The sequence below is a fragment of the Agelaius tricolor genome, unplaced genomic scaffold (genome assembly GCF_023055355.1).
Source record: "Agelaius tricolor isolate 1412-34295 unplaced genomic scaffold, bAgeTri1.0.p SCAF_6, whole genome shotgun sequence".
NCBI classification, from domain to species: domain Eukaryota; kingdom Metazoa; phylum Chordata; class Aves; order Passeriformes; family Icteridae; genus Agelaius; species Agelaius tricolor.
The window spans coordinates 54,654,354-54,679,168 of record NW_027269266.1 but is presented as its reverse complement, the minus strand read 5'-3'; the positions used below and the strand labels follow the sequence as shown (position 1 = coordinate 54,679,168).

The window sequence follows — 24,815 nt, the reverse complement described above, 5'->3', positions numbered from 1 at the left end:
ATGCAGTGCATACTTAGAATATTAATTAGTACCCAGTTAGAGTGATGACCATAAAACTGTGGGGATGACAAAATTATAAAGATGCTGAAAGAGACACTTGGAAAATGAGAGTCTGAAGATCTTTGAAGACAGTGGTCCAGTTGCTTCTCAAATTAAGATGGACTCAGAAGAACAATCGTATCTCTTCCTTGGAACACAGCTCTACTTCAGGAGCTACTATACCTGCAATTAATACATAGTGAGCCACATCTTCCTTATATCCCTTTTAGTCAGATGGCAGTCAGTTCCATCAGCAGCAGACTCCTTTTTCTGTGTTGAATACATCCTCCATTCCCCATCCCTACTTGCTCCTTTCTTTCTTACTTGTGAAGGAGTGAAGTACTGCTGGAAGAACAGCTGGGATGTCTTAAGATCAGGAGTCCTTCAGGGAGCTGGGTGACAATGCTTTTTTTGCTGTACAGGCAAAGGATGATCTGGAATTAAGGAAGTGGACACAGAGAGATGGTGCAGTGGGAGTGAGGTGAAGTGCTCACATGCTCCTACTGAGCATGAATAGAAAAAACAGAATTCCAGGGAAAGGGACCCACCTCACAATAATTATTCTTAGCTCTTTGCTCTGCAGAGGATGGCTTGCTGCTGAGATTTATAGATAACAAGAGAAAAGATTTATCCCAAGTGAATGATTGTAACTATTTGCTCATTATCTAAAACTTGGTTCTTGGCCTTTGCTTCTGGTGGAATTGCAATCCAACATTCAGCAATGCAAGAATTGGATGATGCTGCCATGAAGACCCGTTATTCATTGTGACCACAGATAATAGATAACAGGGTGAGCATTACACTGAATATTAAAATAAACAGAATCTGTCTGCTCCCTTTCTCCCCAGCAACACTTTCAAGGCTGTTTGCATGAATCCAAAAATGCGCCAACGCAAGATATTTACTCTTGCTCACAAAAATAGTTTTATCAAAATTATCCTTTGGGGCTATTACTACAAATACATCCCATGAGGAGAATTCACTGTAAGTAGGACACAGAGGAAGAAATCTCACTTACAGCTTCATCTGTGGTGTCTGTCTCACACAGTCAACACCTTAACTCCAGAAAACTGTGTCTGTTCAAAAGTCAAGACCATGTTCTTTCCTTTCCAGTAAAAGATTTGCACAGAAATATCAGGGAATGATTTTACCATTTTGGGTCACAATTCTCAGTGTTAAAGGGCTATGTTTTCTAGGGCAGATCATTAGGATGAGATAAGAAAGTCTGATGAAAACATTCAGTCCTTTTTAACATGTAATGTTGATACTTCAGAGAACAAAAATACAAAACTGATCACAAAAATTGAACTAGGTCAGCAGCATTTCTTCTCCTCTCAAAACACTCTTGAGTACTGCCAGCTGGAAACTCAGAGTATGTTATGCCACAACGACTGCAGAATAATTTTGTAGCCTGTAATTGTGTTTTAATTCTCACTCTGGTTCTAGAGCTATGCTAATATAGCGTGAGAACAGCCACAGAAAGTATTTTGGTGGTACTTGTGACAGCTAATTAGCATATTTCACACCTGCACTGAGTTTTACACTGTAATACATAAAACTAATTTCACAAGTGTAAGAGAAAAGTTTATTCTCTTTCCTGACATGTCCACTGCATTGGGAAAACATTTGCAGGATTATCTAGGTACACTATCAACAATAATGGCAATTATGTGTAATGTTATTGCTTTTGTTGTGTTTCTACATGCATGGATAACATACAAAATAAGACAGATTGCTAATGTGTTAACAAGAGAAACACAAAAAATCAATTTTGTTTTCATGCTGGATACCAGAAGTAGGTTTTCAAAGACAGAAATGGCAGGCTTGTTTAAATCCCATAGAAATTCACTTATGACACATTTATGCCTTTAAGAAGTCTGCAGCTTTGGATTACAAAAGACTAGAATTAAATCTGAAGGCTTTGATTCTAATACCATTTTTACACAGCCAGCAAAGTCATGCAGTGTTCAAAGAGATGGCTACTTATTACAGAGTATGTTCAGCTCACAAACAACATATTCACTTAATTCATAACAGAAAGACTTATGGACTTGTGTTACTCCACACACTTGCTAAAGAAATTGCAAATGAGGGAAAGTAAAATTGTGTGAGGTACACAAGCTTTGAGGACCCTACCATCTTGTTTGGTGTAAGTAACCACCACACGTCACAGACACGTTTTCTGAAAAATCCTTTCCTTAGGATTTTTTCTCCTGAGAAGCTGAGAGGCCTCAGGAACAAAATGTAAACAATGGTTATCTGCTGCTGTGGAATGCAACAGGTGGATCTGTGATTGGTCTCATGTGGTTGTTTCTAATTAATGGCCAATCACAGTGAGTTGGCTCAGACTCTCTGTCCGAGACACAAGCTTTTGTCATCATTCTTTCTTTTTCTATTCTTAGCTAGACTTCTGATTAAATACTTTATTTTATTTTTTTAGTATAGTTTTAATATAATATGTATCATAAAGTAATAAATCAAGCCTTTTGAAACATGGAGTCAGATCCTCGTCTCTTCCCTCATCCTAAGACCCCTGCGAACACCGTCACAACCACGCCACAGAGGTATTCCAGTGTCACTCTCTATTATCACCTATACAGAAAGAAAAAGCTAGTCCAAACCTTACACACCAACAGATAATAGCAGGTTTAAGCTATGACAGGTTTAAGCTATAAAAGACAAAGATTGTTGTCTTTTTCCCAACCTGGAAGTGAAACTTGAGATAATTTTTGTAAGGAGGTAATATAAAAGGGGAACTTTATTTGAAGGCCTTCAGAAGCAGTTATGGAAAAATGTCCACAAAAGCCCATCCCTCCCCAGGGATAAGTACATTTTTAAAGGTTCAGAAAATTAGCATAATTGACAAAAAATACCAATTAGGAAGACAAGTGGTGATGCAATTCCCCCCTGAGGCTAAGTCCCTTCTCTGGAGCCCCCCCTTCAGCATTTGTTGTACTTTGCCCATGAGATTTATCTCAGAGAATTGTTCTGAGCCTTGGTTCCCAGGAAGAACCAAGATAGCATGGAGCCTTGTACCCCCCAGGGCTTGGAGCTCTGGAATATGTTTTGTCTTTTGCTTAGGGAAAGGCCATGGAAAAGTACTGGGAAAAGTAGCTACTAATACAATGGGACAGAGTTACAAATATGTTGCAGTGTGATGCCATTTCCTGTTTCACCTATCCCAACCCCCCAGGTGTGCCAACCTCTCCTTTCCCCTCCCCCTTTGCCCTCCTGCTGAGAGCTGTCCATCAATCTTAACATTCCAGCAGGGTCGTGGTGTGGTTGGCAGAAGTTCAAAAGATGCCCCTCAGGTCCAGGCTCATTGGCCTGTCCAAGTGTCTTTATCCCTTGAGCCTTCCCCTCCTCCCACCTGGTTGGTGGCTCACCTGTCCTTTCCCCCCCGCCCTGCCCCCGGGCTTAAAAGGAGACGGGACCATGTGGTCTGGATTCTGTTGGGAGCTGTTACAAGATTCAGAGGTCTGTCATCCTGGAATAAAACTCTGGATTAAAACTCTACGGCAGAATCCTCTCCTGTTTCTCTTCACCGCCACCTGAACCTTTTCCACCAGAGGTAAACTGAGTTTCTACTATGCCTGGATTTGTTCCGAGTGCCTAGCTGCAGCATCCAGCCAGCCAAAGGTATCTGTGAGGTGAAACACCACAGCTGCCACCTTTGGCCCAGCAGCAAGGGTCAGACGAGGCCAGGCACGTCCCATCCGGAAATATTGGGATTAATATTCCATACAAATATATGCGTGAAAAATACAGAGAACATATAGAGGAAAAAAAAAAGGGAAAACCCAAATGGCATCAAGATCTGTGAGTAAAAACAGCAAGGTTCACAATAAAGCATTTTCTTTGTCTATTGTTTCCAAATATGCTTGGAAGGCTGACTGATAAAATTCTATGAAAAAAACTATCAAATAACTGAGGTGATTTTTGAGATACTGATTGCTATCACAGTTATTCTTAGTTGTACAAAAATATAATATATTCATTCTTCTTATCAATTATACTTATTCAGTTACCAGTGCAGCTCCTTGTGCCCAAAATGTTGACTTTTTTATCGGTGCTATGAAGGCAAACAGGCTATAAAACACTCAGTGAGAAGAAAAGTATTTACAGTGCATCTAACACCCACCCAAAAAACATCCATACAGATAAATAACCACAATCTTATATTACAAAAGTACGTTGGCTTTGATTCAGCCCTAAAATAGATCCCTCTGGCACTGGAGCTGACAGTAGCTGTGGAGTCAGCCTGTACCTTCTCTGAGCTTTGCAGATGAAGAGTGAAGAGTGTGCATCCTCTGGGGAGGAAGACCTGAAGCAGATAGGGGAAGGCAGCATTTCCTATGCAATAGAAATACACACATGCCCTAGCATACATTTGGCAACAATGTCCTGACCTGTGGTTCACATAGCTACAGTCATCTCAGGAGAAACAAAGAAAAATAAATAAGTTTTAGAAACTGACCTGTTTTTCATTTTCATCCTCCAGTCTCAGCCTGTCCTCAATGCAGTTCCTGGCCTGAAGGAATGCCTTCCTCTGAGCCCTTTCTGTCAAAATCCTCACAAAGACCCCATACAAATTTACACTGACAAAAAGGATTGCATTGGCCACAAGCTGTAAGAAAGAAACAAAAGTAAATGAATATTTTAAAATACAGATTTTTATTTAACATTTCTGCTCAGCAAGGATATATTAAAAAAAACCCGTTGAAAACTGTGCCTTGCTAGCCACATCACTGATACCCCTTCCTGCACTGAAACAATTACAGCAGCTATCACAAATCTGGACAAGCTATATTGCATAATACAGAATTTTGCATTTGCTGGAGTTAATTTCTTTTAGCTTATCATCTTCATTCATCACCATTTCTTTCATCAGCCCATTGGCAGATCTGTCCATCTAATAAGGAGAGCAATATCATCAGTATTTGTTCAAATATACCCTGAAAACTGAAATAGTTTTTCTATGCCTTTGTAAAGAAAAGATATTATTGTCCCTTTTTTAATAGTGGAGAAGATACGGATTGACAAATTTGTGACTGCAAAAAATGTGTGCCTAAGTACCCCAAGCTTTCATATTGTGTAGTTTGCATTTGGAAAATCTGTTTCTCTTCCCCTATCCACTGTCAGCAACCATATTGTACTATTTGAGAAATCATCCAAAATATCGTTGGTGCTATCCTGCAGCAGTTCTCTCAGAAAGTGCTGAGTCCTTTCAGATGTTGGCCCTCAGCCCAACCTGAGGCCCACCACTATGCAGTAATCAGTGACCACGAATTACTTTGGAACTACTTCTATAAACAGTGTTTTTGTGAAGGACACAAAAACTGCCTTTCTGGGTTTTTTAAATGTTTTAACAATATGTGATAAAGTTACTTAACTAACATAAATAACTGAACAGTGGTTTGTACACAACTTTCGTATCAAAGGCAATTCTGTCCAAGTTTCTCACCATATCTCTCAAACATGTCTTCAGATTATAATTTCTGCAATGCAATGTCTATTTAGTTAGGAGAAAGTGGTGCCTTTTTACCCACTGTCTTTTCAGTCCCAGCATCCTTATGTACCCTAGAGCCTTCAACAACATCATGATAAGGATTCATGGGACTCACAAATTCCCAAAAATCAGAAATAAGCTGGCATTTAAACCAGACAAGAGGGACCAAAATAAGAGCAAAGAAAGACATTACAGCAAGTAACACAATTCATGTTAAGTTCCTATGCACCTAAAATAGTTGAAAAAGACCATATAACTGACATTTGTTTCCTTTTTCAAGGTATACATTTCAAGGTAATACACCTCTACTGTTGCATGATCTACCAGCATAAATTGGAGAGGGGACAATTTCTTTTGATTGCACATTATAATAAGTCAAATTGTACCAACAACATAATCAAATTTTAAGAAAAATAAAACCACTGATATTGTTCTTCCTTAAGAAGACTGGGGTTGAAGGGTTTATGGTAAGCCAATATGGTAAACAAAGATCCAAAATGACATCCCTGATATTTTTGGAGAGACTTTGGGAAATGTTTCACTCTGCAAAAATTAGCAGGAAATTTCTGATGTGCAGAACTACAGGTAATAAACATCCTACCTATTCACTCAGAATAGTGAGAAGAATTGAAAGACTCATTCTGGGTCAGTTCTACAGACCTTCATGGATTCACAAGTCCTCTTTTACCTTCAAACCTGGTTGTTATTAGTCAACAGGACATCAACAACAAATTCCCAGCAAATGTTCTCACCAGCACAAAATCCAATGATAACCTGTCACAATAAAAGGAGTTGTGTCTAGTGGTACTTTCCCCCTCAGTTATCAAGAAAGAAACAATTATCTCACAAGAGCTAAAAGCAGTGAGGAATGGTGTTATAGCTTCCTCCCAAGAATGGCAAAATGTAGGTGTCACAGTTTGATGCTGGTGTAATGCCAGTGCCCCCATGAAAATAGATTCTCCCTGGTGTCTGCTGTGAGATGTGACCAGGAATAGAGCAAAGCAGGCTCCAACTTAGGAATAAAGAAGAGAAAACGTTATTAACTTACAACTATATGTAAAAAGAAACACACAGAAAGAATGAAAACCTTCCAAAAACATTCCTCCTCCCCCCACCAAATTTCCAATACATCCATCCCTCAGATCACCAACTCTCAGTCCATCACCACCCTTTAGATAATCAATTCTCAGTTCATCAAGGAGTGAGAAGTCCCTCTTGTGCTATAGGCTTCCCCTGGAAACACAATTGAGACCTCTTGTGTTTCCATGTCACACATGGCACCGCCTGGAGATCGTTTGCCATCCTGACATCTTCCTTCCATGCCCAGTGCTCTCACCACTGCGCATGAACCAGAGCTGCTTCTTGGGTTCCCCTTTTAAGGATGCTTTGCCCAGTTCCAAAAAAAATCACAGTCTCTCACTTTCAGGACACCAATCCCCCCCAAAATTCACCCCCTGGGGCCGAGGGGTCTCGAGAACAGAGATCTTCTTCATCCCCGAAGACGGAGGGCACCACCACCCTCCTCACCCGTCATCTCTGTTCACGCACTCCTTCACATAACATCACTGCACTCTCTTGGCTCCGAGTCATTGCCTCCCCCTAAATGCAGTCTTTGTGTCACAGGAAAAATGGTTCTGTCCATGGCTATACAAGAAAAGTACAGCCAAAGGCCACTCCATCACCTCCTGCCACCTAAGATTCTTTTCCACTTCTCTCGTGGCCCATTTCCTCTTATCTCATCTCTATCTCTCTTCTCATTCAACTCCAAGAGGACCAGCATTTGTAAGGTTTCCATCATCCAAGGAAAGGGTTAAAAATCTCAGGCTCTGCCTCTCTAGAACTTCCATGCCTGCCCTGCTGGGCACCTTCTCTGCCGCACCCACCCCCCCTTCTCCCTTCTCCTTCTTGGCTGGCCGTGCAATCAAATTTCAAGGTTCTTTCTCTTTCTCTCTTTCTCTCTCTCTCTCTCTTCTCTCCATCCCCCTGGAGGCTGGGGCGGGAGGGCGGGGAATGGCTGCCCATTGGTGCTCCTCTCAGTGCTCCTCCACCCTTCCGTCCGGCAGGGGCCTTCACCTCCCTTCTCTGTCCAAGGCCCGGCCTACCCCACCCGGCCGCATGGCTTCCCCTGCCCCGCCCAGCCCGCAGCTGGGCAGGGGAGCTCTGACCTCCCTCATGGACTGGACAGAACCCAGGAGAGCTTCCCTCTGGGAGTTCCCTGCTTTTAACCCCCTGTGTTCTCAGAGGCTTATCCATGTCCTCAGTGGCCACACCAGGTGCCAATATTCAAATCTGAGCAGCTATTGGTTTGACCACAGCATCCCAAAAACTCACTTTTCAAACCAGGACAGCAGGTTCATCTGCATTCTGATTAATTTTAACCTCACAATCTCATATACCACTTACTTATATGCTACTTCAGATGACAATACAGATAGTGAAACTTTGAAGATGAAATGCAGTACCTGAGCATGTTATTTCATGATACAGGCTGAGCATAGTCTGCAATTCCCATTCTGCTGCACTTTGCTTGATCACAGAGAACTGTTTGATGTATATCAATTTTTTATCACAAGTTAACACCTTCTAAAATGAAATAACTGTAGAAATTCCAGTGGAATCCTATTTTTGGAGACATGAATATGACCACACTCACCTTATCCTTGCATTTTATCATGCCCAAGTGTAGTATATTTTAAAGCTAATTCTTCAAGTGCAATGGTATAAAAATAGAAAGGATTTTTAAAGGTTGTATTCAAAGGCAGTGAAGAGAGCCTGCAGAATGAACAGAGCTGACAGGTACAGACAGTGCAACTACTTGACCCTGTCCATATACAAAACAGCTGGTAATAACACAGGGTGAAAAGCTATCTTTTTGTGCTGATATCAGAGTGGCTCAACACATAAATAAAGCGTCTCTACAGACAATAAAAAAAAGCCAGTTCAGTTTTTGGATTTCAACTGGAAGCAGTAAAAGACCATACATTCTAACAATCTGCCAGCTGTTCTGGGACTATCATTATGATTTCACTCAAGCAACAGTGATCACCTGGTCTAGGGGTAACCAGTAGGTGTGGGTTCCTGCTACTTTCAGGCTCAGCAGGGTAAGTAATTTTCTGACATGCTTTGAACAGTTTAAGATAAAACAGAGGCTTAGCTGTCAGCTCTGGCCTGCAGGGAATCAGGAAAGTGATAAAGCAAGTAAAAGATTCATAGATTTCAAAATGTGAGAAAATAAAGTAGGGCAGATTGTCTCCTGAGGTAAGAGTTCCTTTCCTCCACAACCTGTTTCTACTTAATTATTATTTTTCCCCCAGTCGCAATGAAATACTAGTCTTTTTCTCTAGGTTTCTCAAATGTGTGCCATTTTCCAGTCTATTCATTTTAATATGTATCTTTTTAACTACACACATATATACATATATATTATTTATATAAAAATATGTATATATTTTAAAAAATTAAAAATATATATACAATACATTATGTCCCATAATTCCAGCAAAGATTGTGAGACTTGCTTTTAAAACTAAGGAACATTGAAAAGGTACTAAAGCATTCAGAACTGCTGAAATATTAAGGATTTTCATTTTAGGTCATTCCTATATTATTTCCTATATTACTGCTTAGTGCTCTTCAGGTTTCACCATCACTTTCTATTTAGAGAACTACCAAAAAACTATTTTAATGGATGAAACACAAAAGGGTTCAAAGATAATTTTATGCTGCAAACTTTAAAACAATGTTATTCTTTCAATCCATAACGAGATTACAGGTCAGCCAGAAAACGAAAAGGTTATCATGGTCATGAAAGCGTGTTTCCAAAATTATTTTTAGCCACTGTCAGTGAATCTGGCATCTGCATTCTGCTTATTTCAGCATTTCAGTTTGAACATTCTGAACTTTAAGATTCTGTGGTCCTTAGTCGGTTACACTCCCTGCCAGCGGATGAATTCTGGCATCGTTACTTGTGTGAGGGTAGTCTGCAAAGGCAGACTTCCAATATAGTTAATCTTTATGGGCTGCCTAGAGGCTGGAACCTCCACCAGCTGTTACAACCAAATGTCTGTCTCTCTCTCTTGTTTATTTCTCCATTTCATTTTTTGGGTCTCAACTTACTTTTGGAAGGGAACTTGAGCAGTGCAATACAGCAACACCCATCAAGGAGTGAGCAAATAATTCTAGCAGTAGATATATGTAACATGCTTATGCATACACAGAGCTTGAGGAGTTTAATTAAAGCTCTCCTTTTTATTCCCCAGATTCATCTCCCTCTTCTTGAGTCTCCCACAGGATTAGTCGAGAGACTCTTTGAAGAGTCTTTTGAAACATTTTTCCCTGTTCTAGATAGGATTTATTCTCTCCTTTTTCTTTCAAAGCAAGAATGCTCATGTGTGCTTTCATGGGCACACTTGCTCTTTCTCAATTAAATGGTGAAAAATTCTTCTACATATTGTTATTTTTATTTTGAGAGGACTCTGTTTACTCAGCAGACATTCTGTTCTCAAGTTAAGAGTTGCATAGTAGATGGTTCAAAATTAAAGCTGGTTTTCACTGTGCAGTAGCTTTCTGTTTTACCACAAAATTATCTCAGAAAAATGTGGCTGTTTCAAAAAAATGTAAGTGACCTTTGGATCACAGAAAACCTTTTTACAAAGTGGTGTTCATATGGATGGTTATTGAAGTGCTCAAATAGTCTTAGGCTAAATAATAAGAAAAGAAAACTTGAAGAGACTCCCTCAGAATTTCACTGTGCTTTCTAAAAGGGGGAGTTGTGGTGTAAGTAGGACTTCAATAGTTACCACTCCCAGAGTTATAATTTAGTAGCTAATATCAACATTTCATTTATTCTCAGAAGCGTGAGTTCTCATGACAACTTATGAAGTAGAGTGGAACATGTAGGAGATATGGCCAGCATTTCCATATGAAAATCGAAATTTGCTGGAAAAGGAAACCTCAATGCAATTTCTGTGTATCTTAATCCTTAGATACTTGATGGGAGGTATGGTATGTCTGAACTCTACTTCCAGTTTTCTCCAGTAATTGAATTTTACTGCAAGTGATTTCTGTGCCACTATTGTTGCTCCTGTTAGGATAAGGTACTATTTACTCATTCTGTCAAAATACTTTGAGATGTGGCAATGCAATGCATTACTTTAAAATTTGAATGTCTCTTGTGAGGAATGTCTCTAAAGAAGGAGCTGTGAACAGCTTACAAAAATGAGTTAGTGCTTCTATCACTAAAACCCTTGAAAATCAAGGCAAGACTGCTCTTTATGAAAATTGTTGGTATCATGAACAAGAGTGTAAACAAAAATAGTTTCTCCTGTTATGGGAAATACTAGCATTAGAGCAGTGCTTTATTTACAGTGCTAGACTGTGCAGAGAAGAATGCACAAACAGCTCTTGATTCTGACATGGTGTTGTTAAGTTTAGAAATTAATTTAGTCAGTTCACTTTGAAATGTTTTGAGCATGCTTAATTACTAAATCTGCTCCCTCTGATCACTGAAGCAGTGTAAGAGAGGAAAGAGAACTTCTCCCTAGTTCCTGAGAGTTTCCAAAAAAGAACACCCTCCTACCAGAGGAGGCAGCTGGACAATTTTTCTCCAAATAAATGTATTCTCATTTTGAATAAACATCCCTCTATTATTTTGGTAAAGTTTAGGTTCCAGCTGGCTTATGTCATATGCTAAGGAAATGCTGTTTTGCTGTGCTATTCACATGATTTCTGCATTCATTTGTAACCTCCTGAATCTACAGCATACTCTAAAAGGAGATTAGTGAACAGTAATTTCAGTGACAATGAGGGCAGGAGTTGCTGTTAAGGAAAAGACAGTATCACTGGGATGTCTATACCATACAAATAAAGAGAAATTATTAGGATATCAAGGATGCTAACCAAGTACACTAACCACAGCCAGTTTTTCTGAAGTATGCACACACCATGTGTAATTACAGAAATCCACTTTGTGTCTCCCCCTTTGTTTGCATACCTGTTTGACCTAAGTAAAACACACAATTTAAAACAATTTTTTAAAGTACATGCCATACAGCTTTGTAAAAAAGTTCCCTCTACAAAAGCAGAGTTACTGAGAGCCATCAAATACACCAGTCTTAAAAATTTCACTTGTTCCATCATTCTCCATAGGATAAGCTCTTTTAGCTTGGAAGCATGCTCTGGGAGAAAAGTTAGTGAACCTCCCTCCCATGTTATAGACTGTTGGCTGTTTATCCTGCCCAAAGCATTTACCTCTGAGATTAGGTAGCCAAGACTTATGATGATGGAATAGCAGAAGTAGAGCTGATTGAATCATAAATTTTGAATCCTAAACCTCGTGCAACACTGAAACTTAAAATAATTTTGATAAATGTAACTATGATTATGCAAGATACCAAATATTTATTGTGATGAAGTTGCAAAATGGCAGCTTTCTCCTAATCAATACCCTCACTCAAGTATTTGATGTGAATCTATAACATTAATTTTGGCCTCTTTTTTCAGATTCTTAAATTCTGTGCCTTTCTTAGGGAATTTCTGAAAGGAACTCACAATTCCATCATTTTTACCTTTCCCAAGATTAATAAATTAAATCTTTGTTTTGATGTATCAAGACTTCTGGGTTTGGGTTGAGGTTTTTTTTTGTTGTTTGTTTTTTGTTGGTTTGGGAGGTTTTTTTGGTTTTTATTTGGTTAGGGGTTTTTTGTTTATTTTTTGGGGTTTTTTTGTGGTTTGTTGCTTTTTTGGGGGGGTTGTTTCATTTTGTTATTTTCTTGTTAGAAAGACAGAAAGCAGCACTTATGCACAAGAACTTTTGTTCTTTTCTGCTTTTTTAATGAAGAAAGAAATGTGATTTTTAGGGAATTTGAAAAATACTATACAAAAGACTTACAGGTAACCTATAATAGAGAACTGATATATGAAATTTTAGATAAAAGAAATAAAGAACTGGATGGAAAATACAGGCTGAAATACCTTTAAGTATAACTTCTAAATTAATTCAAACTTTTCCAAATAATGAATGATTTCATAAAAGCTGTACTTCTGGGAAAAAAAAAGACCAAAGCACACAGCAATATTCTTTTACAAATGGCTGGCAAAATTGCAACAGTACTGTTTGAAACTTCCCAATGGTAAGCACTGGGCTGTTGTACTTCAGATATATAAAAAAAAATTAAAATGGTATTATTTGTCTCCACCTGATCCCTGTTTTTTATATAACATGTGTACCTACTGATACACATGTGTGTTACTGACATCATGTGAACAATATTAGTTATTTCTCTTGGTCTCATATTTGTATGCACAAGCCCAATTGATGTTAGTATGAACAATCTTCCCATATATCAAACTAGAGCTTCAGACAGATAACAGGAGGTTACTTCTAGATAACAAAAACTCTCTCCAAAGCCCACAGAAGTGGCGCCATTCAAAAGAGAAAACCTGAAGAAAATTACCTGTGAGGGAAAAAAAATTTCCTAGTCATCCATATTACTTTCTGCATGTGCAGGAGGAACTGGCTTTCCACAATTTTTCAGGATATGAGAGGCTATGAATGCCTCTCAGAGAAGATATGAAAGATGTGATACCTCAGCTATAGCTTTCTCTTGCTCTTGTGTACTGCACTCCAGAGTGTAACAGGTTCCCAGAACAACACATACCTTAAACACAATAATATGGTCTCAGTCACTTCCATCTGTGGAAATATGACACAACAAGCTACCCAGAAAAAGACAAAATACTCTTGCTAATGCCTTATGTGTCACATCCCATGTATTTCCTAGTCCTGAGAAGATACAGGCAAATGTTACTGATATGGTTTAGGAATGGTATTCTTCAATTTAGTGTTCTCACCGAAACACTCCAAACCATTCAAAAATACTCCAAGCCATGTGCAAACTCTCTCACTCCCTCCTTCCCCTCCCTGTCCTCCTGTAGCAGCTGGAGAGGAGAACTGGAGAGACAAAAAGCAAAGATCATTGGTGGAGATAAGAACAGTTAACCAGAAACAGCAATGAAATAAGCATGGTAACAGCAGCAATATCACTGACAGAGTGCAGAGGAGAGGTAAATGATTCAGACACAATTGTTCACCACCAGCAATACCCTGAGCATGGGAATACTCCTGCCCCAGCAATGATGGGAGGTGGTATAGGATAACCTCCTTTGGCTACTGCTGCAAGCCATGCCTCTTGTGGCTACTGCAAACGTTAACCCTTTCCTAGCTGGAACCAGGGCAGTTACTTATATTCCTTTCCTGGTTTAGCTGTTGCATTCTTTTGCAGTGTTTTTTTAAGCCATCATAGAACAAATAAGCCCTCAGTTCTTCAGTATACTGGAAGTGTACTAGTATACACTTCTGTACCCTGGGAAGTCTGCTATGGGTTTGGGGTTTTTGGACATTGCAATTGCTTGCAAGCATGATGAATAGCTGCTATCTATCACAAAATATTTGGAATATGTTGCCCAAGTAATTTCAAATAATTTTTATAGAAATTGTGGCCAATATTTTTATTTATTTATGCATGCTATTAACTTCACAGAGTCCACGTCACCAGCCTCTGAAGTTATTCTATATCAACCCAAATTCTCAGCTTTCTCTCCTTTTCTTATTAGTTAGTATAATGCTTATGTTTTGCTATTAGAGCATAGTGCAGAAATCTGTTGTCCAAAATTTATTTGCATTTGCTGTATGGAATACATGGTTCCTTTCCCCCACAAGAATCAACGTATCTTTTTTTTTTAAGCTGCAGTAATTAAATACATCAAGATTGTGGGGATATACAATCCAAGCTAGTTTGAAACCTTTAGTGGTAGCATAGTTGCTAGGTGACTGGACCTTCAGATCATAAGTGAAGTTTTTTTTCATTTGAGTCCTGTGCATGGTTGAGAAACAGCAGGTTGTGGCCTCAGTGTGGTGCCTGGCTGCTGCAGACAGGAAGCATTTCTTCTCTAGAGTACAGCTCTTAGACTAGAGATGCAGAATGAGGCCATGGTTTCAGTTCAGCAAGGGCAGACACATTTTCAGATTGTGCCTATAACAACCCAAAGAGGATGACTGCCCAGTGTGAGTGGGACAACCTCTTCCTGGGCTCCGTGCCATGCACCCTTTGCAACCCATTGTGTGCCACACCTGGAGTGAACTCAGTCGCCTCATGCTGCTGTGGCATGATCTGGTTACACACATAAAATATACTCCACAATGTCCCCCTTGTAGGGCCTGGCTTTCTAAAGAGTGACAGTTATGTCTTGAGCCCCTGTATGTTCTGACAGCTGGAACACACTTCCAGCTTTTTACTTAGGCCCTCTCAGTCAGCAGCTTTAGTTTAGTTTTCAAAGCATTTTCTGTGAAAACTCAAAAGTGCTGTATGAAGTTTTGCCAGTAAACCTTGCTGGGGCAGAGGGCTATTTTGCCAGCCAGTGACAGAGCTGGTGACAAAACATGGGTTTTCTGAGGCTGAGCTCTGTTCTCTAGTGTTTAAGCTTGGACTTGTCAAGCTTTGGAACTGTGCTGCTGGGAATGAAATACTATCCCCAGGATTACTCTATGTGCTGCACAGCCACTGAGCCATCTACCTGGTACTGAAATGGTGCTCTGTGCTGTACACAGTCAATTTCCAAACATGACTTGAGTTTTGCAACTGGAAAGTTGGGTGCATAAAACCTGGGAAATGCAACATCCCTAAAACCTATAAGTGCCTTTTTTTGAATTTAGCTTCATGGTACTTTTTCAAGGTCTGGGAAACAGCCATGGATACAATCAGGTTCCTAAGTCAGTGTGTGTCAGTTAGGTATAATCAGAGATATATCGCAGATGAGAAAATAAACACAGATTCAACTCAAGAAGCTGTCCAAATATTACACTGTAATGAAGTCATCATCAAGAAATCATGCTGAAATGCATTACTTAAGATCCTACATAATAAATTCAAGTAAGTTTTGGTGACCCAAGCAGTGTCAGGTACACAGTTCCATATCAAGTATGGAACTTCACATTTATTTCATGCCACTAAAAAAAGTTTGCTCCCAAAATGTCCAGAAGTATACAGAAGTCTTCTAACAAATTACCTCGAATTTAAATTGAATGACTAAACTATGAGGACTTGGTTCTCCCTCACTGGTGAAACACCTGGTCCTTTAGAGGATGAATTAAGCCAGATAGAGATAAAGAGAGGAAAAAGGGCATGTCCTGTTGCCCTGGCTATCTGTGCACTGTTAAAATGAAAACATGACTGCATCAGTACTAAACTGATCTCAGTCAGTTTCCCCTTGCACCAAAAAGATTGCCTGCTAGACCTGACAACTGTCCTCTTGTATCACTTTTTTTTGGTCTCCATGCAGATATTTGATGCAGTTGGTGAATGATGTCACTTCTGGTCAATTGTCCTGAAAAGACGAAAGTGCTTGCCTTGAGGAAATCATGTTCTATTACACAGAGCCCAGTTACTTTTCTCCCCATTGTGCTTTACAACTTGCAAGAGCTGTCTTTACAGATGATACAATTTTCACTCTGCAGGGTCATTTAACCTACAGTGTCTTCTGTCAGTGTTGGCATTTGAGAGCTTTAATACTGTCAGAGTTAAAGGAGCAACTTAAGAAGAGATGGAGAATTTTAGCCATTTTATTATTCAATTTAGAAAATTATTTTTGCAATGAAAGCCAACTATACCATATGTCACTAAGAAACTGATTAAAAAGGGATTGATAGCAGATTTAACAAAACAAATTCTGGTCACATTTGCACTTGATGGACAGACTGATTAGGACTGCAAGAGAATATTCCTCTGTTTAATTATTGTAATTAACAATTTAATCAATCAGTCAATTTTTTTCAAGAGAAGCCAAATAAATTCTAAAGATATAGGATCAAAGGACAAAATCCTACTGATTTTCAGTTACTGTTCCTAAAAATCAAGTTAATTGCTGGAACCTCTGTATGGTAATGATTAAAAATAGTCTGTGTGTGCTATAAAATTGAGGCACGATTCCATAGCTGGGAGTTCAGGTAGTATTCCAAACTGATTCATACAAACCTCATTGCTGGATCAGGACCTTAGAAATAACAGTCTTCCAATTTTCTGAGCAACAGAATGTTTTGAAAGACATATGATAAGGGCACAAGATTAATAAATTCTTGCATTACATGATTGTCTTGTTGTGTGTACATGTTCTTGTTCTGTATTAATATAACATCATTTAAATGCAAAAAAAAAAGATTCTGGGAAAAAGAATATTGTGAATGCCAGTCATATAAAAAGACGGAGTTAAACTGTGGAAATAAAGTATTAACTCAAAAACTTGAAGGTGTAACAGGATATAAATTAAGGGGCTTTTTAGTAGAAAAGAGGATGAAATGGCAGAAAATGCAAAATTAAAAAAGGAAAAAGTAAAACAATGAAATGGAACTGAAACATGCCTATTCTGAATAGAAGAGTAGAAGAGTAATAAGAGGGCTAAAATGACAGATATGCCAAATTAGCACAGTCTAAAAAGATTGTGCTTTTTGTTTTTTTTCTTTTTTTTGATGTGGGTTATTTTCCTATTTAATTATTTTTTTTGTTGATGTCATATTTTGGTCTGCCTCGTAAGAGAGGGGTTTGGGCTATCCTTTGTTTAAATGAAAGAAACACGTAATGATCACAGAATGCTATTCTTTGAATTCTGAACAAGATGCCTTTCTGGTTTGGTTTTCTTGGGCTTCTATAGCTATCAAAATACTCAAAAACTCACCCCAACTTTCATTTAATTTCTTCCTGCTTAAAAACTCTCTGGTGGGTCCCTTTTCTGCTTCGAATGTCTTTTCAGTTCTGGTTAGCTTCAGGTTGTCCATCAAATTAAGATTGTATGATCTTAAGAGAAATGATGCTATTTCCATGTACATATTATAAAAGATTGCAAATACCATAATTTTATGTCCTGGAAAAGACAAGAGTGACATTTAACTGAGTTCTTGAGTATTATGAATATTTCTTTTTCTGCTCCAAAACAAATGAGAAAGGAAAGATGATAGGTTAAGCCCCAAAGTAAACTCTTCACTGATAACAAAATAGTAAAAGTCAATTGTAACTACTGTAATATGTCATAATATGTCATAATATATCTTCCTTAACTGTACACAGATCCCCTCTTGCTGATTGCTCTCTTTATTGCACAAATAAAGAAATAATAAGTTTAGAATAGGACATGTACTCTACAGTGTTGCTGTACTTTTGCCTTCTTTTGGTACTGGGTCTGCTTGTTTGTCTGACCACAAAGCTGCAGAATAAATCCAGGACTGTGTTTGGCTACGTTTACAACAGTGAGCAAAATGCTTAACAGGTGTGCAGTTGGAAAGAGGAGGTGCTCAGGATGCCTGCAATAGGTGCATTTTGGAAGAGGTTACTTTGGACCAGCTCTACTTTCCCCAGTTTCCACTGCAGTCTCTGCTCTTAAAGACACAAGATGTATTACCAGAATACAGACAAGAGATTTGGTTTTTTCTTCACCTCCACCTCCTTCCAATACAGCAAAAAGTAGATATCACTTTTTTAAAAGATCCACTGCCCTACAAGTCTCAAAGGACTTGTATCATAAAGACTGCACAGGTAGAGAAGAAGATGACACATCACAAAGCTATGTGCTGAATCATGCTAATGTAATTGTGTTTAAGAAGAGTTCATAATAAAAGCAAATATAGTACTGTTGACTATACTATGTGTGTATGAGAAACCTACAATGTACAGAAGAGCCTGAGAGATGTTAATTACTCCATGACAAAGCCTTGATGCCGAAAGGAAGATTAAGATACTTCTTACCTAGTCATTCAAAAACTTGTCAACCATTTTAATATTTTCTAATGTCTGCTGATAACAGTAGACTCCTGAAATAAGTAGTTCCTAAATCATTACATGATGACACCAGAAACAATCTTGGAAATTACAAGTGTGCAATAGGGGATTTAGAAAAGGTATGTGATACTGAAGTAAAGCTTTATTATAATTATGCAGAAATTAAGAATATTTTAGACCAGAAATGTAAATAAGTAAATATAATTTCACAGTAAATAAGAGACTCCATTTTTTCTTTTTTCTTTTCCTTTCTGTACTTAAGAATAAAAATATATGTGAATCATACATTCATGCAGCAACTGCATATTATTTACATTATTTTTTATGACACTGAAGAGAATTTTGCATATTAGATTATTCTAATGAAGACTCTGCTTTACTGTTATCATTAATAGACTGTTTTCATGTATATTTTGAAGTGTAATTAAAAATAATTTTAAAAATGTTTTATGTCAAAACCTTCAAAAATGTTCCTGTGTGATTGTCCCAATGGTCTGACAAAGTATCCACTTAAACAGTCCATGAACCCTTCTGTGAGAGATCCTAATTTACACAGATTCATTAGTGATAGTTCTCCTGCCTTCAGAACCAAAAACCAGTGATCTGATTCTAATATCCTCAATAAAATCACCTGAAATTCTTCCTGAAAGAGCATCAAACATTGAATCATGTACCTGAAAGTTGAGGAGATAGTGTAAGTTCAGTGAAGACCCTTAAAAACTGGAGGTGTTGAGTTAGTGACTTTGAAACAGAATGAGGTTTTGCAAACAGGATAAACATCAAAGAAATAAAAGATGAATGGAGACAAAACAAAAGAACCTGGGAATTTTGACAACGTGGAAGACCACATAGCTCAAGAGTACACATCCTTAGCAGATGAAGTAACAGATTACTTCAAGTAAGAACAGCTGCAGGGAGAAACAATGAAGCAAATTAAACAATAAAACCAATAGCCTGAACCAGTTAAAGTTCCATCAAAACCCTATAGAAAGTAGGTAGTCAGACCAAATGGGTGTATGCTTGTATGCCAATACAGAATGGGGAACTGGGATGAATTAAAACCAACTAAGAAAGATCATATTAGAAGGCAGAAGTGGCTATTATTATTGGTTTTATATATGAAAAAGTGACAGAAAACTTTGAAGAACAACCAAATCTGTAGGAAAAGCACAGTGAGGGAAAAGACAATACAATGCTTAAAGGAAAGTTGTGTCTGTGAACATGAAGTATGTCTCTGTAGCATTTTTATTTAAAAATTATCTCAACTAACAGTAGCGCAAATCACAGGGTCACTACTTCTGTTCACTTTTAGGCATTTCCAGCAACTTCTAGCTCCATCTAGAAGTTGGAGTATCTTTCATTAAGTCTAAATGCCAGCTAAAACATTAGTCAGAGATGACATCCATGCTGTTCACACAAAGTTCTGTCAATTTTAGAGATATAACCCTACGGTTTACATTACATAAATAACAATTGCCCCAGTGCAATTCCTTTTAATAAAACCCCAAATGCACAGTCTATAATCAACTAAATATTCTATAATAAACTAAATTTTGACAGTAGTCACTTCACATGATCTGGTTCACTTTTGTATCTACATGAAAGCCAGAATGATAGCAGACTTTCTGCTTTAATAGATTAGGTTTCCACATTGTGTTCTAAAGATTTAGTTATTATAGCTATATTATTATTGCCAGGCTAACTACATGTCTCTAACATTTTGAAAGTTATTTTAAATTCTGGCTTCTATTATGTTGCATTTGCTATGTTGCCTTGCTTTGGCATGTTGAAAAAAAACCCCAAACACTTTTAAATAAAAGAGGCAAATTTTTGTACTGAGCAACTAATGGGTCTATTTTGATATAATTAACTAAGCACAAGTACCAAGATTAAAGTTTTAAAGAGAACCCTAAATAACTTTATTAATGTTAATATATCTGTAATTGTGTTCAGATTACATAAATTATGTAGAATTCTACTCTTAAAGACCTGTGCTAATAGGGATATTGAGTGAGATATATTTCCATGGTAAGACATTGTGTAATGAATTCAGTGTAGAAAATACACCAAGTAATTACATTTTTCCCTGCCTAAATTTCCCCTGTAGGGACAGTGGATTGTAGGAATCTGCCAGCTATTAAGCAGCTACTGCGTTTCACTTCAAGTAGCAGCTTTTCAGCAATCCACTAGGCAAAATAACTCCTCTAAATCTGTAGTCTCAATGCTATCAAATGGACCAATATATCTAACTCATCACCTGTATAATTGCACAATTAATGCAACCTAGTGGTTGCTGCCTCCAGTAATACATTATACAGTACCAACTTACAACTGCCATCCTTTGAGGTAGGGAACACCACCAGTTCTCTGGGGGTTTTTAGTAAGCAGTGAATGCACAATGTAGCATAGCACTTTCAGTAATCAAAACAAGACTACTGATAGAAGTAAGATACAAGTGGAACAATAATTTGATTTAGCAAAGCAACATTTTAGCAAAAATGAATCAGTTTATTTAGGGACTTATGACTTTGCACAGTCAAGAGAGCCAGTCACCACTAGCCTTCAAAGGTGTATGTCAAAAGGTTGAACACTGCTTTATGTCTCCTGTGATTAGCACAGTGCTACAAAGACAATACCTTCTGAGCTCTGAAAAACTCTATCCACGGAATGCAGTCTCTCTGCCCAAGAGACTTGAAACTCTTATGGGGGTTTATCCTTCCAGGTGCAGTGCAGTGCTTATATTGCTTCTGGTTTCAGTGTTTGAACAGATTCTTGAAGCTGTGTGCTGCAATGTCATTAGTACTGCTATGAGCACATGAAATGGGGAGTGAGTGGAGGGAGGCACAAAGGCAATGTGAGCCAGCTGAAGCAGAGACTGCCCTGATGCTACTTTCTGCTGACTCTTGTTCCTGTCCTGAGTCAGCAATCACAAGTTTAACTGGCTTGGAGAACTCATCTGACTAAAAACAACTCACTATGTACAAATAATCTTATTTTTCAAAGTTGTACCCTTGAGGGATTACATTCTTTTCAACAGTTAGCAACATGAGAATCACCACTGCATGAAAATATGTTCCAGTTAAACAAAATCAATTAAGCAAGATGCCACAGATATTGCTATTAAATCATAAAATGTTGGCCATGGCTATTTCCACTGGGAGGCTGGTAACAGTGATGAAGATGATGTATTTAAAGATAGACATTAAAGATGATGTATTTAAGTTAGTTGCAGTGGCAAAAGAACCTAGAAAAGGGCTTCAAATGTCTGGTTTATTTAACAGTACAGGTACAAAATAGAAGAGTGGAATGAATAGCCTTTGCTAAGCCTCAGCTCTATCAAGAAGGCCCTCTTCAGAAGAATAGTCCAGAGTGTCTTAAATCAATAATAAACCTACATTCTGAACCTGGCAGAGATTTCTTAGACTTGTGGTTCCCTGACCACACAGCTCTCATCCATGCTGACCAAGTAGAAAAAGGTATGGCAGGTAAATACCTCCAGTCTCCAAAGAGACCCCAATTATGGACTAAGTACAGTAACTGTCTCCTGCTAGTATGTTGGCTATGGAATAGGAAAGTTTTGGATCAGCTGCACTGGATCTACATTCTGGAAAGTTCTAAAGGTTCTCTGGCCAGAAAGATCGTAATATGCTGGAATCACAGACTCACAGAATGGAAAATATTTAAAGAGAATGAACAATTTGTATCAGAAGTGCAGTTTGAATGCTACAGTGGAAAGCTTTGGGAAATGACATGGAACTGAAGGTACAAGGGAGAAAAACATAGATTTCCTTACAAAAATGTAGATGCTTCTGTGAAGGAAGCTCCAAGAAGAATGTTAAGTTTTTCGTTTGTGAGGAGATTTTGTTGGTTTGTCCAAGTTTCTTTTTGTTTGTTTTTTCCTTTTATCCCTACCTGAAAGCAAAGGGAATTTTATTACTGGATTTCAACAGAGAATACAGTTGGACCCAAAGTATTTGAAAGCTACAGAGACTACCATCAAGTCTGAAGTCATGAAGCCACAAATAAAAAAGTAAAAGAGACGGTTGCAAACAAAAAATGTTCCTGTCCCTGCTCAAAGCATAGATAGACAGAAAAGCAATAGACAGCCTCCTAAGACCTAAAGACAGGTGGACAAGAGCTCCCAATGCAGCCAAGTGGGATACTGCCAGTTAGCAGTGTTCATTTGAAAAAAAAACAAACCAGTAAACTAAAATCCAAAACCCATAAATCAACCATCCAATGTAGATAATCGAAACAGTATTAGTATGAGCCAGTTAGGAAACAGGGCAAGCCAGCCACCCCTTTCTAGGACTGACAGAACTGAGCAGAAGACCAGCTAACCGCAGTACATTTTGACAGACACCTAATCACTGCAGAGATCCCACAAACAGTTAAGAAGTGAAGCAGTCAAACCCACAACTCCCAGATGGAGTAATTCTTCACAAAATATCAAAGTTCAAAATCAATGTTTTTAGCAGTTGCTGAAGGTTATGAGTATCATGCAGTATTTTGATGACATTTTTCTATTTAAATAAGCACCCCAGGAGAAGAGTACCAAAATCAAATGTCTCTTGCAAAGATATGTCACACAGTTCCAATTCAGCAATATTTAATTCAACGCCTGCAAAACTTTTATTTAAAAAAAATCCTCACTTTTTTCCACATCTCCAGCTTTCTTCATCAAACAGCAGTTTGCTCTGAAAATTTTTACCATGCAGTGGCACTCTGGCAAACTTGGTGTGGAATTCAGATGCGTTGTGAAATAGAGCGTGGCTTGGAACTACTAAGAATGCTAATGTTAGGTCCATCAACTGTGGCATTAAAGCTATTGCACAGGCTGTTGGCTGATCTGGGGATGCAAGTAGTGGCTGATGCACACTGGTAGCTGAACACATCCAGCCTGTGTTTCACTGCACAGAGAGTTGTGGGGCACTCACTCTGAAAAAACAAGTGTGGTTTCACAGTGTTTTGTACAGCCAACCTGATGTTTTCATATGTACAAATATATGATAGAATTCTAAAATGCCACTGTGAGACACTACATGGGAAATTACCGAGACCAACACCAAAAAGAGATCAGGGAGAAAGAAATAAAGCAAGCCCTGTAACCCTGTCAAGAGATTTGAAATAGCACAGTAGGAAATCCATAGGAGTGCAAATCCCTTTCATCCGATACAGTTATCCCTAGTTACATACCTGGTTTTGGCTATTGCCTTTCAAGCTGTGAAGGCCTAGACACTTCTCTGCAGAAATTAGAAGTTTTCCTGGGTATAATATGTGAATTAATAATTCTGAGTTATATAAAATGGAAATTAGACTGACAGATATGTTCTACTAATGATCCTTTTAAAGTCAGAACAGCATTTTCAGGAAAATTATTTCCTCAAAAATGTAGGTCAGTCACTGTATTTCACTGATCAGATAACTGAAATATCTTAGCCTACTTAAAGGAGTTCAAATTTAAACTTCCAAAGTCATCCATTGCAAAGTGATATGTCTCTGTGTAACTCTGTGTTCTGTGTATGTTATCCAAAAATGTATGTTTTATATATGTATATTGTCATGGTTTGACGCTGGCGCAATGCCAGCGCCCCCATGAAAATACATTCTCCCTGGTGTCTACTGTGAGATGTGACCAGGAATAGAGCAAAGCAGGCTATAGCTTAGGAATAAAAGGGAAAAAAACTATTAACTTACAATATATAGAAGAAATGCACAGAACACAGTATGAAAACCTTCCAAACATTCCTCGTCCCCCCCACCAAATTCCCAATACATCACAGTAAGACAAAACATTCAATTCTCAATTCAGTTACCATCCCTCAGATCACCAACTCTCAGTCCATCACCACCCTTTAGATAATCAATTCTCAGTTCATCAAGGAGTGAGAAGTCCCTCTTGTACCATAGGCTTCCCCTGGAAACACAGTTGAGACCTCTTGTGTTTCCATGTCACATGTGGCACCACCTGGAGATCATTTGCCATCCTGACATCTTCCTTCAATGCCCAGTGCTCTCACCACTGCGCATGGACCCAGAGCTGCTTCTGGGGTTTTCCTTTTAAGGATGCTTTGTTCAGTTCCAAAAAGAGCACAGTCTCTCACTTTCGGGACACCTGTCCCTACACATTCACCCCCTGGGGCCGAGGGGTCTCGAGAACAGAGATCTTCTTCCCTGAAGATGGAGGGAACCACCACCCTCCTCACCCGTCGTCTCTGTTCATGCACTCCTTCACATAACATCACTGCACTCTCTTGGCTCCAAGCCATTGCCTCCCCCTAAATGCAGTCTCTGTGTCACAGGAAAAATGGTTCTGTCCATGGCTATACAAGAAAAGTCCAGCCAAAGGCCACTCCATCACCTCCGCCCACCCAAGATTTTTCTCAACTTCTCTCATTCATGGCCCATTTCCTCTTATCTCATCTCTATCTCTCTTCTCATTC

General features: G+C 38.5%; 1 protein-coding gene across 2 annotated transcripts in view; it reads right to left on the bottom strand.

Moving 5' to 3' along the window:
- Positions 1 to 24,815, bottom strand: part of ADCY1 (adenylate cyclase 1) — a 161,640-nt gene that overhangs the window by 111,047 nt on the left and 25,778 nt on the right. For both annotated transcript variants that reach the window (XM_071429866.1, XM_071429867.1), the window contains exon 2: positions 4,517 to 4,666. In XM_071429866.1, coding sequence (XP_071285967.1) covers positions 4,517 to 4,666 — 150 coding nt within the window. The remainder of the gene's footprint in view (positions 1 to 4,516; positions 4,667 to 24,815) is intronic.